General features: G+C 44.9%; 1 protein-coding gene across 1 annotated transcript; it reads right to left on the bottom strand.

The window, feature by feature from the left end:
• Positions 1-599: 599 nt before the first annotated feature.
• LOC135500991 (collagen alpha-2(I) chain-like) lies at positions 600-14,600 on the bottom strand. The gene is made up of 16 exons (XM_064792710.1): positions 14,594-14,600; positions 13,944-14,417; positions 13,329-13,544; positions 12,548-12,790; positions 9,570-12,230; positions 8,403-9,113; positions 7,780-8,001; positions 6,982-7,164; positions 6,527-6,622; positions 5,961-6,083; positions 5,426-5,551; positions 4,291-4,413; positions 3,661-3,786; positions 2,941-3,063; positions 1,987-2,106; positions 600-922 (listed from the first exon to the last, which is right to left on the bottom strand). The coding sequence occupies exons 1-16, from the start codon at positions 14,598-14,600 to the stop codon at positions 600-602; spliced, it is 5,877 nt and encodes a 1,958-aa protein (XP_064648780.1).
• Positions 14,601-14,780: the final 180 nt, after the last annotated feature.

Raw genomic sequence — 14,780 nt, 5'->3', positions numbered from 1 at the left:
TTGCTTCACGCAACGTCTCTACAACAAAACCTACTGAACGGAATCGGTTGATCTTGGTATCATTCTTCTTCTAGAAAGATTCCCCATCCACTGGTATCAATGATTTTAACCGCTTGGTAGTGGAAGTATCCGGTTGCGTTTATTCGGGACCACCCTGTATAGACATGCTAGGTGCACCATTACAACTTAACATTGTTTGCAATTTTCAGAAACCTTGATCTATTTCTAACTGCTTCCTTTTAAACCAACATAATTGCTATCATTATAGCTGCAAAATTTTAATTATCATTTGGCAGATCCATTATAAAGCCTTCTAAAACACCAAAATATCAATATCATTGTCATTTATTTTACACCGTGCCTCGTTTTCGCTGCAGCGATAATCGTGTCTCGACTGTATTTGGATGAGTTGGTAATAAAAATGAAAGCCGTCAAGAGCAGTCAAAATCAAATGCATTTGTGTTAGAATAGAACTTGACCCGTTACTCCACTCGGTCTCAGCCCAACAGCCACATTTTAGGTCCACCCTCGTGGTGTTCGGTGAGAGAACAAATGGCTTATGTCCGGTATCAAATTCTTAAATATTGGACAAGTGTTCATCATAAGTTTGTACTGTCAGGATCAGCTGAGTTCGCGTCTACAAAAACACCTTCTAGAGAAGTTTCTGCCTGCTCCTGCAGAGCTTCTGGGTTGGATGAAGTGTCCCAGTTATCCAGGTTGCTACTGGTCTCACTATTCGAGCTCTTTTTCCCGCAATCCTTTCGCCACCTCCCGAAGCTGATTGCCCCCACTGTGACCAGTGCAAGGGACAGTATGACGATCCAGATGATGCCAGTGGTATGGCTTGTTGATAATGCGGATACCTTTTCCTCAAGGTCTTGCACCAACTCGGACTCAGCGTTTGACTTCTGCCCGAGAGACCCTGAAATCAAATCAAATTAACCTAATGAATATTATTTGTGAAAACAAGCCAAAACCAACAACTAGTAAATCAGGAAACTAAGGACACTCAAGACAAGCGCATAGAAATCGTGCGTGCTATATGCCGACAGGAAGGCCATTCAAATAAGGAAGTGACTACTTGGCAAGCCCGGCTTACCAAACAGCGACTTTTTCTTGTCCTGAATGGAGAGCCGAACTCATTAATATTAAAGTAAAGTTTCCAGCTCGCCAAACAGGGTAGATTTTTTACCTGTTTGGCAAGCCTGGCTGGCCGAACAGGGTGGCTTTTTAGTGCTGTTTGGCAAGCGGCTCTCCAAACAGGACAAAAAAAGATGCCTGTTCGGCGAGCGGCTTGCCAAATAGACCCGGCCTTCAAATAAAAACATTCTTAGGGTGGGCAATCGCACAGTTTAATGCCTCGGTACACAGCCGAACACGCTCAAGAGGTCGTAACATACCCTGCATCATTGAAGAATATGCTAGATGGAATCTTCTTCTGAGTTGTATAGTACTGAAAGTTTTTGCACCTTGATAGGACGAGTACTATATAGGCCTACGCAAAGGAAAATGACGCGTTTTTTGACAGGGAAATGTAGGGAAACAAAGTTGTCAAAACCTTGTTAATTCAAATATTAATCTAATATCGACCCCTGCAATGTAGGCTATTTTTATCAGATTACACTTCGTGTGAGGGAGCACTTGAACAGGACTCTTTTGCCCGGAAAGTTCCAACATAGAAATGTCAATTTGATGATTGATTGAATGATTTTCCAGGCTAATCACTGTACCGTAACTGTCGCTAGTTCCACCTCTGTTGTTCTGCTCATCTTTTGAGCGATTGTTGACGTCAACAGTAGATGGTGATCTTTCTTAGGGTGGGCAATCAGTCCCCTGAGGTTTTCAGGGGACTGATGACCAGTAAGAGCTTCAGACTGGATATTCTCCCGAAAGATGTTGCACGTAATAAGGGTCAAGAATTAAATGAGGCCTCATGATCATATAAAAAAGGCCATTGTGGTAAAAAGAAATGAACTATGAACTCACGGAAAAATATCTTCGCTACAGATTCAATGCTGATTTCTATACAGCTGAAACCTCCAGGGGTGTTGACGCACAAGGTTTCGGCTGCACATGACTCGTTGTTCACGGCGCATTCGTCAACATCTGGAAAAAGGATACAAACTTTAGTTCACTTCAAGACAAGCCTTACGGAGAAGCGTTTTTATAACTATAAGGTTAACACGAAATTATTTGCACTATAACGATTTGATATAGACATTAATCGTGAGAATAATTAATGCTGAGAGCAGTTATTTTGGTTCATCGTTCAACTCCAAGGTGGCCGAAGCTGCTATTTTCAGTCCTACGACCAAGGAGGCAACCCCTAAAAAATTAAATTATTTCTTCAGTTAAATTATATTCGTTGAAATGATGTTCTCGTTATTACAATATTTTTGGTTTTTGATCAACAATTTTGCTGGAACCTGCTTTCATTTTGAATTCATTACACACTTTGCGGTAACATCATTTTTACTATACCCCAAAAGGTTGTCCACCATTCAAAAACTAAGAATCCTTTTTATTTGCATCCTCGAAGTTTTAAATATCCTAGGATAGAATATCCGGGAACAAATGATTCTATTCCCTGTGGTGTTAGGAGTCATGGGCCCGGTTGTTCAACGCTAACGATGGCTTAGCGGCCGCTAAACCACCGTTATCTTAGCATGCCGCCAAATTTGTGCCGTTAGGCTTAACTGCCGCTATGTCACTGCTAAGTTAGCGGAACCTCAAGGGCTCTGCCATGGGGTACCGCCAAGTTTTAGCAAAGGTTCCGCTAAGTAAAGTTAGTAGCGGACACTAAAACTTAGCAGTCGCTAAACTAACCGGGCTTTGAACAACCGGGCCTTTTAGAACCATATACCGATTTCCGTAAGAATACCTTTGGGTTGAACAACTTCTGTTAGGCGACATTCTTCTTCTACACCAGTTTATACATACCTTTACAAGTCCTCAGATCGTCTGTAATGTTGTATCCGGTCAGGCATGAGCAACTGAAACCAGCCTCAGTCTCAGTGCAGGTATGAGCACAGCCTCCATTGTTGAAACTGCACTCGTCCACCGCTGAAGAAGAAGAAGTAAAATATCATTTTTGTTAATTAATGAATTTCTTTATTTATTCATACAGTCAAAAAGTTGAGTCGATAAACAAAGAAATATATATCTCACTAGTAGGAGGTTTTTTCCGACTTCTTAACGGCTTCTCTAACTTTTTCCTCATTTATCGAACAAAATCCGACATTGTCCGACTTTTCTCTGACCCCAAAACAGGGCAATAAAGAACAAAGGCGTATGTTGAATGGGGTTAATAAGGTGTGGGCCAAACACTCATAGTGACCCTAAGTGTGAATAATAGTTAGCTCACTCGATTAAGCCAACTCATTGGCCCCATTTAACATAGACATTTGATATTTAATGCCCTATTTTGGGAGCCCTCTAATTTTCACAGGTTTTCTAGAAATCCGACCTTTCAGAGAAAAGTCGGACTTTTGTCGGATAAATCAGGAAAATCTAAGAAATTGTTGAGAAGTCGTAATATGCCTCTGGTACATGTGAAAGGATGGTTTAGCAATTGAAAGATGGGGAAATAGTCGAAATTGGTTTTCTTGGGCCAACGGTCAGCACCGAATTTTTCGTCTCCCACATTTTATCGCCACCTACCTGAGCAGTTGCTTCCGCTAATCTTGAACCATTTAAAGCCGACCTGACACTGGCAATGGAAACCTCCGACCGTGTTTATGCAGCCGTCCGTGCAGCCACCATTATCAGTGTCGCACTCGTTCGTATCTGGAAATGGGGAGTGAAACATTTAGGGTACGAGATAAATCCAAAAAAGCTTGTAATCGTGACATCATTTCGAGGCCAGAGTAAAAATGCACTCATCATGATAGATGATATGTAGGTGATAACATTTAAAATGCAGAACATTTCAAATGTCGAACACTTGAAAAGACTAACGCTTGAAATATCTAACTTTTAAAATGTTGTCACCGAAAATGTCTAACACTTGAAACATCTAACACTTGAAATGTCTAACTTATAAATTGTCTGGCATTTCAATTGGCTAACACTGAAAATATTGAGGTTTTAAAATGTCATTCTCAACGCCTAAAATGTCTAAAGCGCGAGAAATTCATGCATTTAAGATGTCTTACGCTGAAAATATATCTTACACTTAAAATGTATAATATTAAGATTGTTTAACATTCCAATTTTCTAAAACTTAAAATGTCTAAATGAAAAAAAGCCGTGCTCTTAAAATGACTAACACTAAAACTGGTTACCACTTACCATCACATCCATGGTTGTCACTCGATAGTGTAAACCCACTATCACAGGTGCAGATATAGCCATCAACATTATCTGTGCATGTATGCATACAACCGCCATTATCATAGTCACATTCATTGATAGCTGTAAACAAAATCAAAAATAATCAAAAAAATTGAGTCTATAATCCAAAATGACCACCAAGGTTTATGCTTCTTATGCTAAGGTTTATACACCGTATGCATCTTGCAGCAACATGTGATCTCCTCATGTACAATACACACTCCACTACATGTATACAATGTACATGTATATATACGACAACTGGCATTGACTGGTGGTCATGGCAAATAAGCGGAATCTGTAGAATGTGCAGGAGCTTGGTGGAAACAGCCTAAACACATTTTAAGAGAATATCGTGTTGACGTGAAACGAGGACGTTTTGTGTTACACTCGGCTTAGCAGTTAACAAGAGGCACAGTCGTTAGAGTATTCAACACTACGAAGTAGTAATTCTACTAATAGATTATATTGTTTTAAAGGGGGACTATAGGCATTGAGAGACTATGACGTTACACGCCACAGCCCGGCCAGCTAAAGTTAGCTTTTTATAAAGGCCCCTTCCAGCAAACACATTTCAAATGTCTGCGAAACTCGTGCGCAGGGCCTGTTCCGAAGCATTGCTAATGCTGCCATGCACATAATAAAACTTCATTGTGTGAGGTTATCACTAGCGTATGTATTGAGAGCTATTGCATAGCGATACATAGTACGCCTGTATTAGACCGTGTATTCGCTGGGATTCTGGTCATAGTAGTGTCGGTTTTAGGATAGTATGCATCGTGTTGATGTAATTCGGCCAGGAGAAAGTGGTGCAGTATCGGCTCTCTTCGGACCTCTCAAACAATTAATTCCCGCGATTTCCAGCGGGTATATTACTGGCTTTAAGTCCCAACATTCACTATGAGTCCTGGCGAGGTTACAGTGACTACTGAATCGAACAAGGAATATTATTTGTATTGGTATGAAAATGAAAAACGTCCTAAATGATCTGAACATGTGGTTCGTAGCCATAATGCTCCAAGTGCGACTGACTACACATTTTTGTATGATGGGTTAGTCGTCCCTATGTGTCGCGTTATATATTGATATTTACCGTCACAGTCGGTTCCAGCTATGCCGACGCTGTGGTATCCTATTACGCATGTGCAGTGGAAAGAGCCGACAGTGTTGATACACCCGTCGGAGCAGCCGCCATTATAGTTTGCGCATTCGTTGAGATCTGAAAGAGAGAAGAAAACCCGCTATGGTTAACATGGAAATTCGTGATATTTTTATAATTGGCCTGTGTGACTTAATTATGAGTTCACCACAGACTACCAACTACAGCAAAATGCGACATTTGCAGCAAATGAATGGGTAGGCTGGTAATATTAGATAAATGTTTATTTTATGAACCATGTGAAGGTGTGCACCTTTCAATGGACAACCTTACACCAATAGATTTTATTTCAAGACGATGCAACTCTTGATTTGTAACAGCCGAGTTGATAAGTCTGGCTCGACGATGCGGCAGACGTCCTCGTGATTGTCCGAAGCTGAGCGGTGTGGTAGAATTGAGGACTTGTGATTGGCTGATATCATCGCACATCATAATGCTGCTGGATGGAAGTGGTGAACAGCTAGCTTACCTATGCACCCTCTCTTGTCATCAGCCAGAGTGAAGCCGTCGTCACATGAGCATGTGTAACTGCCTTCATTATCTGTACAGCTGTGTTCGCAGCCGCCATTATCTACGAGGCATTCGTTCTTGTCTGGTAAGATGAAGTTTGAAAGACAGTTAGAAAAGGGCAACTTTTAAAAGAAATGAAAAAAGAAGACATATGCTTCTTACGAACCAACAGTGGCATTACTAAACGCAACACAAATTTCTTATACCGATGGGTTTTTCCAGGAATCCCTTATCCCAGACACTCATGACGTACTCGGTATAAACATGTTTAAAGGTGACTGCATAGATATGAGTATTACGCTATTGCTTGCAAGTCATAATCTTGGCCCTGCATGAACACGCATTTTCATTATCACAATAACAGTGAAAATATGAAAGCGCCGACACGACGAAAAACCGGAGCGGAGGCCGAATTCGTATAGAATTTAGCTGCTTTTGAAAACTACATAATCAAATGATGCGAAAATTATGTGATTGTAAATGACACATTATTTCATGTTTCCACCTTTATGCTACACGACTTACTTGCACACTGAGTTCCATTGAGGGAGTAATAGTTCTCTTCGAAGTAGCAAACACATATATATCCATTGAATGTGTCGTAACAGTTGTAGTATTGGGCTGAATAAGACGAAAATAGTGATTTAAACGGATAGCGACAACACAAGGGTGGAATCTATGGCTAATCACTTGTTACAATACTCGTAGCTGAAGATACGATCATGACTAACCAAGACTGGCATTGATGCTGACCTTGTACAGGATGACAAACATTTTAAAGTGCATGTATGATTCTATAGAGACCACGATTGAAAATATCTCAGAGATTAAGATCACGTGATATATTTCTCTTGTTCCCTGGACATTCAATCCGATGATATTTCAAACTTGGACACCGGTAAAGCAAGAGGTTAACCTCAATCAACATTTCATCAACAGCGTTTAGTTCGACAGCTGAAATGACACAAAATATAACTTACGGTCAGTACAATTTGTAGGAACTCCAGAATTCCAGTAGCGCGTCACACCACCGTGATCGACTATCGTGGTTCCATCGAATTCTTCCAAGTCGTAGCCAGCGTTACAGGCACAATAATGGCCATAGTAGGTGTCAACGCAACGCTGGTGACAACCTCCGTTACTAGTGGCGCATTCGTCTACGTCTGAGGAAACAAAATTAAGGTAATATTGTTAGGACAATCATGTGGCGATATTGTAGCGAGTGAATTTGTTGGTTATCATTTGAAGTGAAAACACTTTGAAACAACCATTACTTCAGCAGCTATCTACCTAACCAGCCTTCAGACAATGGGAATTGCTCACGTTATCTGTGCAAACATACTTAGGATCACCACGCTTTCTTTCGGAGGTCCTCCGCCCCTTAACCTGCTCTCGTCTGAGGAGTGCAACCCGAGCATGCCAAGAACCAGTGGGTCCATATCCACTCTTAACAGAATGTCAACAAACTTGACAGGCAATCGTGTACCTCTATTGTGATACAAAGGAGTATCCTGTACCCTGAGTCATCTGTGACGTATCCCACAAATTGCCATTGGCACTTGGATGAGATACCTATTGTACTATAATTGGCACTCCGTATGCTTCTGTGATATGGGCATGGGGCCGATTGTCAGCCTCCTTATTATTCCCTGTCATTAGCTTCTTATCGATGGTGAATTTCGGTCGGTCATAGTCTTAAACACAACAAAAACATTAACGAGGCAGCACAACTTTTATATACAAGTTGTGAGAAAAAAACAACAGTAAACTATGCCTACCATCAAATCCCTGAAAGCCGGCTCCCGTTTCTCCCTTGACACCCTGCGAACCCGTGTTGCCCTTTGCACCAGTAACACCAGTGGCGCCAGTTACACCAACGTCTCCTTTGGCTCCTGTAACGCCCGTTGCACCAGTGTCACCCTTGCTTCCCGTAACACCAGTGGCGCCAGTTGCCCCGGTCACGCCAGTGTCTCCAACTGCGCCCTTGGCTCCTGTGACACCTAGAAAATATGGAATAAAAGAGATAATGAAGCGAAAGGTGTATTGGAAAATGAAATTCAGAAGACTGGAAGAACATGCAGAGAGGGTTTCCGCATGTATTCAGCCATTACTCAAAGTTTTTCATATCTCTCGATTTAAGGAACAATAGAGGTTAGAAAGCAATGTCATTTCGGAAAAAATGCTGTATGTTTTCGGAAAAGACATCGCCTTCTGATAGTTACATGCAACTCCTCGCGGCATGCAAATTATTGCATGTAAAGGCAGTATGAACACACTCTATAACCGATTTGTTGTGACTCTCGGCCACCCAATAAGACAGCTCCTGATCGATGTTTATTTCTCGAAAGGAAGTAATGGTGTATCTAAAAGGATGACACACACACATGAGCTAAATATTTACCTTGATCGCCTTTTGCTCCAGTCACGCCAGTTGTACCAACTCCACCCTTTTCTCCGGTTGCTCCCTTGGCTCCTGTCACTCCTGTCGCACCGGTATCTCCTTTGGTGCCAGTCGCTCCCTTCGCACCAGTCACACCAGTGTTTCCAATGCTACCGGTCTCTCCCTTGGCTCCAGTCACACCAATGTCACCATCAACGCCAGTCACACCAGTTGCACCAGTGACACCAGCCGCACCGTTATCTCCCTTCGAACCAGTGACACCAGTTGCGCCTTGAACACCAGTTGCCCCTTTAGCACCTGTCACTCCAGTTGCACCTTGGCTACCCGTGCCTCCCTTAGCTCCAGTGACACCAGTTGCACCAATTCCTCCCTTAGATCCGGTCACGCCAGTATCTCCTTTGCTACCAGTTTCTCCCTTGGATCCAGTTACACCGGTGTCACCATCAACGCCAGTAATGCCAGTTGCACCAGTGACTCCGACTGCACCGTCATCTCCCTTTGAACCAGTGACACCAGTGTCGCCTTTGGCACCTGTTACGCCAGTTGCACCAGTTACCCCAGCAGCTCCTGTACCACCCTTTTCACCCTTGGTTCCTCCAGCACCTTTAGCGCCAGTCACGCCAGTTGCCCCAGTTTCTCCCTTTTGTCCATTGGAACCAGTAACGCCAGTTGCTCCGTCAGATCCCTTTTCACCTTTGGAACCAGTCACTCCTGAAACAGGAAAAGAGAAAATAAGCTATTGATAGAAATTCTGATAAGATATTGTCAGTCCCTTGTCATCAGCGGGGCTGGCATTACGATATACCAGGAGGGCCAAGAAATGAAACTGCTTAATAAAAAGAACGTGAATCGCAATTACGATAATTCTCACTCATTGATTACAATGATATTGGCCACATTGGCCATACATCTTAGTCTTTCTAACATGGTGGCCTTGCGTCTCTCTTGGAGTCACTTTCGCAAGGAACTGTTAGTTACCTTGAAGAACATAAAATGGATAAGTATTACCTTCGCTGTAATCGGGTAATAATCCATCCCTATGTAGTTTCAATGGAATATCATAGTAGGTTGCCAATAACAAGAGGGGACGTGCACATTTTATCGGTACACTCTATCTGACATATGAGTATTTTACATACATCAATACAGTATTAAACATGTACGTACCAGTTTCACCTCGGACACCAGTCACGCCAGTATTGCCAACATCTCCCTTTGCTCCAGTGACTCCGGTATTACCATCCACTCCAGTTACCCCAGTGTCACCCTTCGATCCTGTCACGCCAGTGTCTCCTGTTCTGCCCTTCGCTCCTGTAACACCAACCGCACCCGTTGCACCTTTCGCGCCTGTAACACCAGTTGCACCAGTGACTCCTGTGTCACCTGAAACGCCTTTGTTTCCAGTACCACCAGTGACGCCAGTTGCACCTTTTGAACCTGTAACACCAGTGGCACCCTGTGCTCCGGTCACTCCAGTATCACCGGTTTCTCCCTTGGCACCATTTGAACCAGTGACACCGACTGCTCCAGTGCTTCCCTTTGCTCCAGTCACACCAACGGCACCAAGTTCTCCCTTCTCGCCTTTATCACCCTTGGAGCCAGTGACTCCAGTGTTACCAGTCACACCAGCCGCCCCAGTACCACCTTTAGACCCAGTAACGCCAGTATCTCCAATTTCACCTTTGCTTCCTTTGGAACCTGTTACACCAGTATCTCCAGTCTCACCCTTAGCACCAGTTGCACCCTTGGCACCAGTTATTCCAACAGCACCAGTGTCACCCTTAGCCCCAGTTACTCCAGTTGAACCTTTAGCTCCGGTTACGCCAGTTTCCCCAAGTTCACCTTTGGATCCCTTTGCTCCTGTAACACCAGTATTGCCATCTACTCCAGTAACACCGGTAGAGCCAGTTGAACCCTTGGCACCAGTAACACCGGTAGCACCAACTGATCCAGTAACCCCAGTTGAACCTGTTGAACCCTTTGCTCCTGTAGTACCAGTATCACCCTTTGATCCGGTAACACCAGTTGACCCGGTTGCACCTTTTGCACCTGTCACTCCAGTTGAGCCTTTGGCACCAGTTACACCAGTATTACCTGTTACACCGACGGCTCCCGTTGCACCTGTTACACCCGTGGCGCCAGTAACGCCAGTTGGTCCAAGGTCACCTTTAGACCCAGTGACACCGGTAGAACCTTTACTTCCAGTAACACCAGTACTGCCCACGGCTCCAGTGACACCAGTATTACCAATGTCTCCTTTTGATCCTGTAACACCAGTAGATCCCTTGGCTCCAGTGATACCAGTATCACCAAGTTCACCTTTTGCTCCAGTAACACCAGTCGCCCCTTTGCTACCAGTAACCCCGGTGTTTCCTTTAGCACCAGTAATACCTGTTGAACCAGTGCTACCTTTGGCACCCGTGACGCCAGTATCACCACCTGCTCCAGTCACACCAGTTGCACCTATTGAACCCTTGGATCCTGTGACACCAGTAGTACCAGTTTCACCCTTAGCTCCGGTCACACCAGTGTCGCCCTTGGAACCAGTGACACCAGTATCACCCTTGGATCCAGTTACCCCAGTATTTCCTATTTCACCCTTTGCTCCAGTAACACCAGTGTTACCAGTCACACCGACTGCACCGACCTCTCCCTTTGCACCAGTAACTCCTGTATTGCCCTTGGCTCCTGTCACACCTGTGTCACCAGTGTTGCCTTTAGCTCCAGATGCTCCTGTGACTCCCGTGCTGCCCTGTGCACCAGTAACTCCAGTATTGCCCGTTTCTCCTTTCTGTCCTGTTCCGCCTTTTTGACCTGTACTTCCAGTTACACCTGTGTCACCAGTTTCTCCCTTGGAACCTGTTACTCCGGTGTCGCCCTTGGAACCAGTGACACCTGTGTCGCCAGTCTGTCCTTTCTGGCCATCATCTCCTTTCTGGCCCGTACTTCCAGTAACACCTGTATCACCGGTTGTTCCCTTCGAACCTGTTACTCCAGTATCACCCTTGGAACCAGTGACACCTGTGTCACCGGTCTGTCCTTTCTGCCCACCTTCTCCTTTCTGTCCCGTACTTCCTGTGACACCTGTATTTCCGACTTCTCCTTTGGCACCAGTGACGCCTGTGTCTCCCTTGGAACCGGTAACTCCAGTATCACCAGTATTACCCTTTGATCCTGTAACACCAGTGTCTCCTGTCCGGCCCTTGGCTCCTGTAACACCAGTAGATCCAACCTCTCCCTTTGATCCAGTGACACCAGTATCACCATCAACGCCTGTGACACCAGTATCGCCCTTGGCTCCAGTTACACCTGTGTCTCCGGTGATTCCCTTGGCACCGGTAACACCAGTATTGCCCTTTGATCCAGTAACGCCAGTGTCGCCTTTGGAACCAGTGACTCCAGTACTGCCTGTTTCACCTTTAGAGCCAGTTACTCCAGTTGATCCTGTGTCACCCTTACTGCCTGTGACGCCAGTGTCACCTTTATTACCTGTCTCACCCTTTGCGCCAGTTACACCAGTATCACCCTTAGAACCAGTAACACCAGTATCACCGCTGGCACCATTCTGTCCAGTGTCCCCTTTGTCGCCCTTCACTCCTGTAACACCAGTATCTCCCAAGGTACCCTTGGCCCCAGTGACACCCGTTGCTCCGACTTCTCCTTTCCCGCCAGTAGCACCAGTGACGCCAGTAGCACCAGTTACACCTACGGCACCTTCTCCCTTTTCACCTTTTGAACCAGTGACACCAATATCCCCTTTGGCACCAGTGACTCCGATATCTCCCTTTTCCCCAGTTGAACCCTTTGAGCCAGTTACTCCAGTGTCACCTGAAAGAAATCAAGCGATTAAAGAACGATAAATTAAAATCACATGAGAATTTTTTGAAAGCTTATTTACCGAAATTAATTAATGCAAAGAATAAGATCCACTGGTTCCACACTCAACTCATTGCATAGTTGCTACAAGGCACTGGTGTTTCTTGATCTTGGCCCAAGTAACACTTGCTAGTGTATGAAAGACTACGTGACTCCGACAAAGTTACGAATCGCCTTATTTGATACCATCGCTCAAGAGAAAGCCATTATGGCCAATTTGACAGATTATAGTGATTCAGTGGCAGAGTTTCGAATCACAGTGTACTCACCAATCACTCCCTTTGAGCCTGTCACTCCAGTGTCACCCTTGCTGCCGGTAACACCGACGTTGCCCGTTTGTCCACCCTCTCCCTTCTGGCCCGTGGCTCCAGTGACACCGGTGTCGCCGTTAACTCCTTTTTCTCCCGTTGATCCAGTAACCCCTGTTGAGCCAACCTCCCCTTTACTGCCTTTGGAACCAGTTACACCAGTATCGCCAGTAACACCGGAACTGCCCGTGTCTCCTTTTGAACCTGATGAAGAAAACGTGTTCTTATCATTAGAACAATGTGGCGGTTTGCCAGTGTGGTAAGATATTTCGTCTAAGGCATTGAGTCCAGAGAACAAAGGATTATATTGTGTACTTTAAATCTCTGAAGCACTGAATGCCTCAGGTCTCAATAGAACCATAGCTTAATCCACCGGCATGCAATGGGAAAGGACGCCATCGAAATCATGGCATTGAAAACTTCTACCCTGACTCCACATATTACTGACAGCTATATTTACTTTCGTACAGACCGACGAACGATACTCTTATGGCATGCATGGTCACGAACCCCGTGTTGTTCTTTTGTCGCCGGCGTGTCCCCATGCAGCTCTACGCAAACCCAATCAACGTGAGGATGGTTCGTGGTGATTTTAATATCAGTCGTCTCTATATCACGGGTTGATGCCGGCGGTACGTCTCTAAAATGTTAAGATTCCACTGTTGTGACAATCCACATCATTTTGAAAATGCCTCTAATACTATTGTAGAAAACAAAACAGTGATGTAAAGTAAAAACTTACCAGTTACGCCCCCGTTTCCCTTAGCTCCAGTAACTCCAGTATCGCCAGTCCGACCCTTGGCACCAGTCACGCCAGTATCTCCGAGATTCCCCTTTTCGCCCTTGGCTCCCGTTACTCCAGTGTTGCCCGTTGATCCAGTGACGCCGGTAGCGCCTATTTCACCTTTAGCTCCAGTAACTCCAGTGTTGCCCTTCGCTCCAGTCACACCAGTGTCACCTTTACGAAATGGAAGTTAGAATATGATAGGTTAAGATAAAACAACCAGATCAGACTACGTATGGTTGGGATATTTATACACTATATCGAACAGTTAGCCGGCATTCATTTCTTTCTTTCGTCATTGATATTAGATTCAATCTATATTTCAAAGTAATTGACATTTCTCCTTTGGGTAAGACACGATGGATTGACAAAGTTGCTGCTGTTGACACATTCAAGTTGCCGCCAGCTTTCCCCAATCCAGTTAAAAATGTGTCAAACCACTTGTGCCAGGGAATGTTTATGTTAGCTGCAGAGAGTACCGTCAGCTTCACATAGCCTGAGGGAAAACAGACAACATGGCCATCTAGGTTATAGCTTCTGATCATGAGACATAAGATAAACGCTGTGACTCACCCTTGGACCCAGTGACACCAACTGCTCCGACTTCTCCTTTCTCGCCCACGCCTCCCTTGGACCCAGTGACACCAGTATCGCCGTCAACACCAGTGACACCAGTATCACCTTTCTCGCCCGTGTCGCCTTTGGATCCAGTCACACCTGTATTTCCTATCATTCCCTTTGCACCCGTGACTCCAGCAACTCCGACACCGACTTCTCCTTTTTGTCCTGTACTTCCAGTAACACCAGTGGGACCAAGGTCACCCTTGGCGCCGGTAACTCCAGTATTGCCAGTCACACCCGTGTCGCCTGTGACACCAGTGTCACCGACATTACCCTTTGCTCCCGTCACACCAGTAGCACCTTGTGCTCCAGTCACACCGCTTGCGCCGACCTCTCCCTTCTCGCCTTTGTCTCCTTTCGCTCCGGTGACACCAGTAGCACCGGTATCACCCTTGCTACCCGAGGAACCAGTTACACCAGTACTGCCTGAAAGATTGTCAAAACAAATTGAGTTATGACGGACAGACAGGCAAAGGAGATTTTGATTGTTACCCAGGCTCCCTGTTTCGTAGTATATATCGTTGCTTAAAGGACAGCTTCGACTTGGGATTTGGGTGACCAGCCAGGAGGAGGAAGCTCCTGCTCGCCAGCATGGGCCTCACGTTCCATCCTTTTCTCGCTGATCTCCGATAATGATTTTCGCTGGTATTTCGCTGATATTTCAGGTAAGAGTACTGTCGCGTTCTAAAGTCTAGCGACGGAGTGCTTATTAAAAAACAAACGATTTTTGGAGAAGTCGCGGCCACGCTGAAAGCAACTTTTCATGAAAAAAACAACAACATTGTTTAA

The sequence above is a fragment of the Lineus longissimus genome, chromosome 17 (assembly GCF_910592395.1).
Source record: "Lineus longissimus chromosome 17, tnLinLong1.2, whole genome shotgun sequence".
Lineage (NCBI taxonomy): Eukaryota > Metazoa > Nemertea > Pilidiophora > Heteronemertea > Lineidae > Lineus > Lineus longissimus.
Note: the sequence above shows the minus strand (reverse complement) of the source record. Positions and strands in the feature narration are given on the sequence as shown.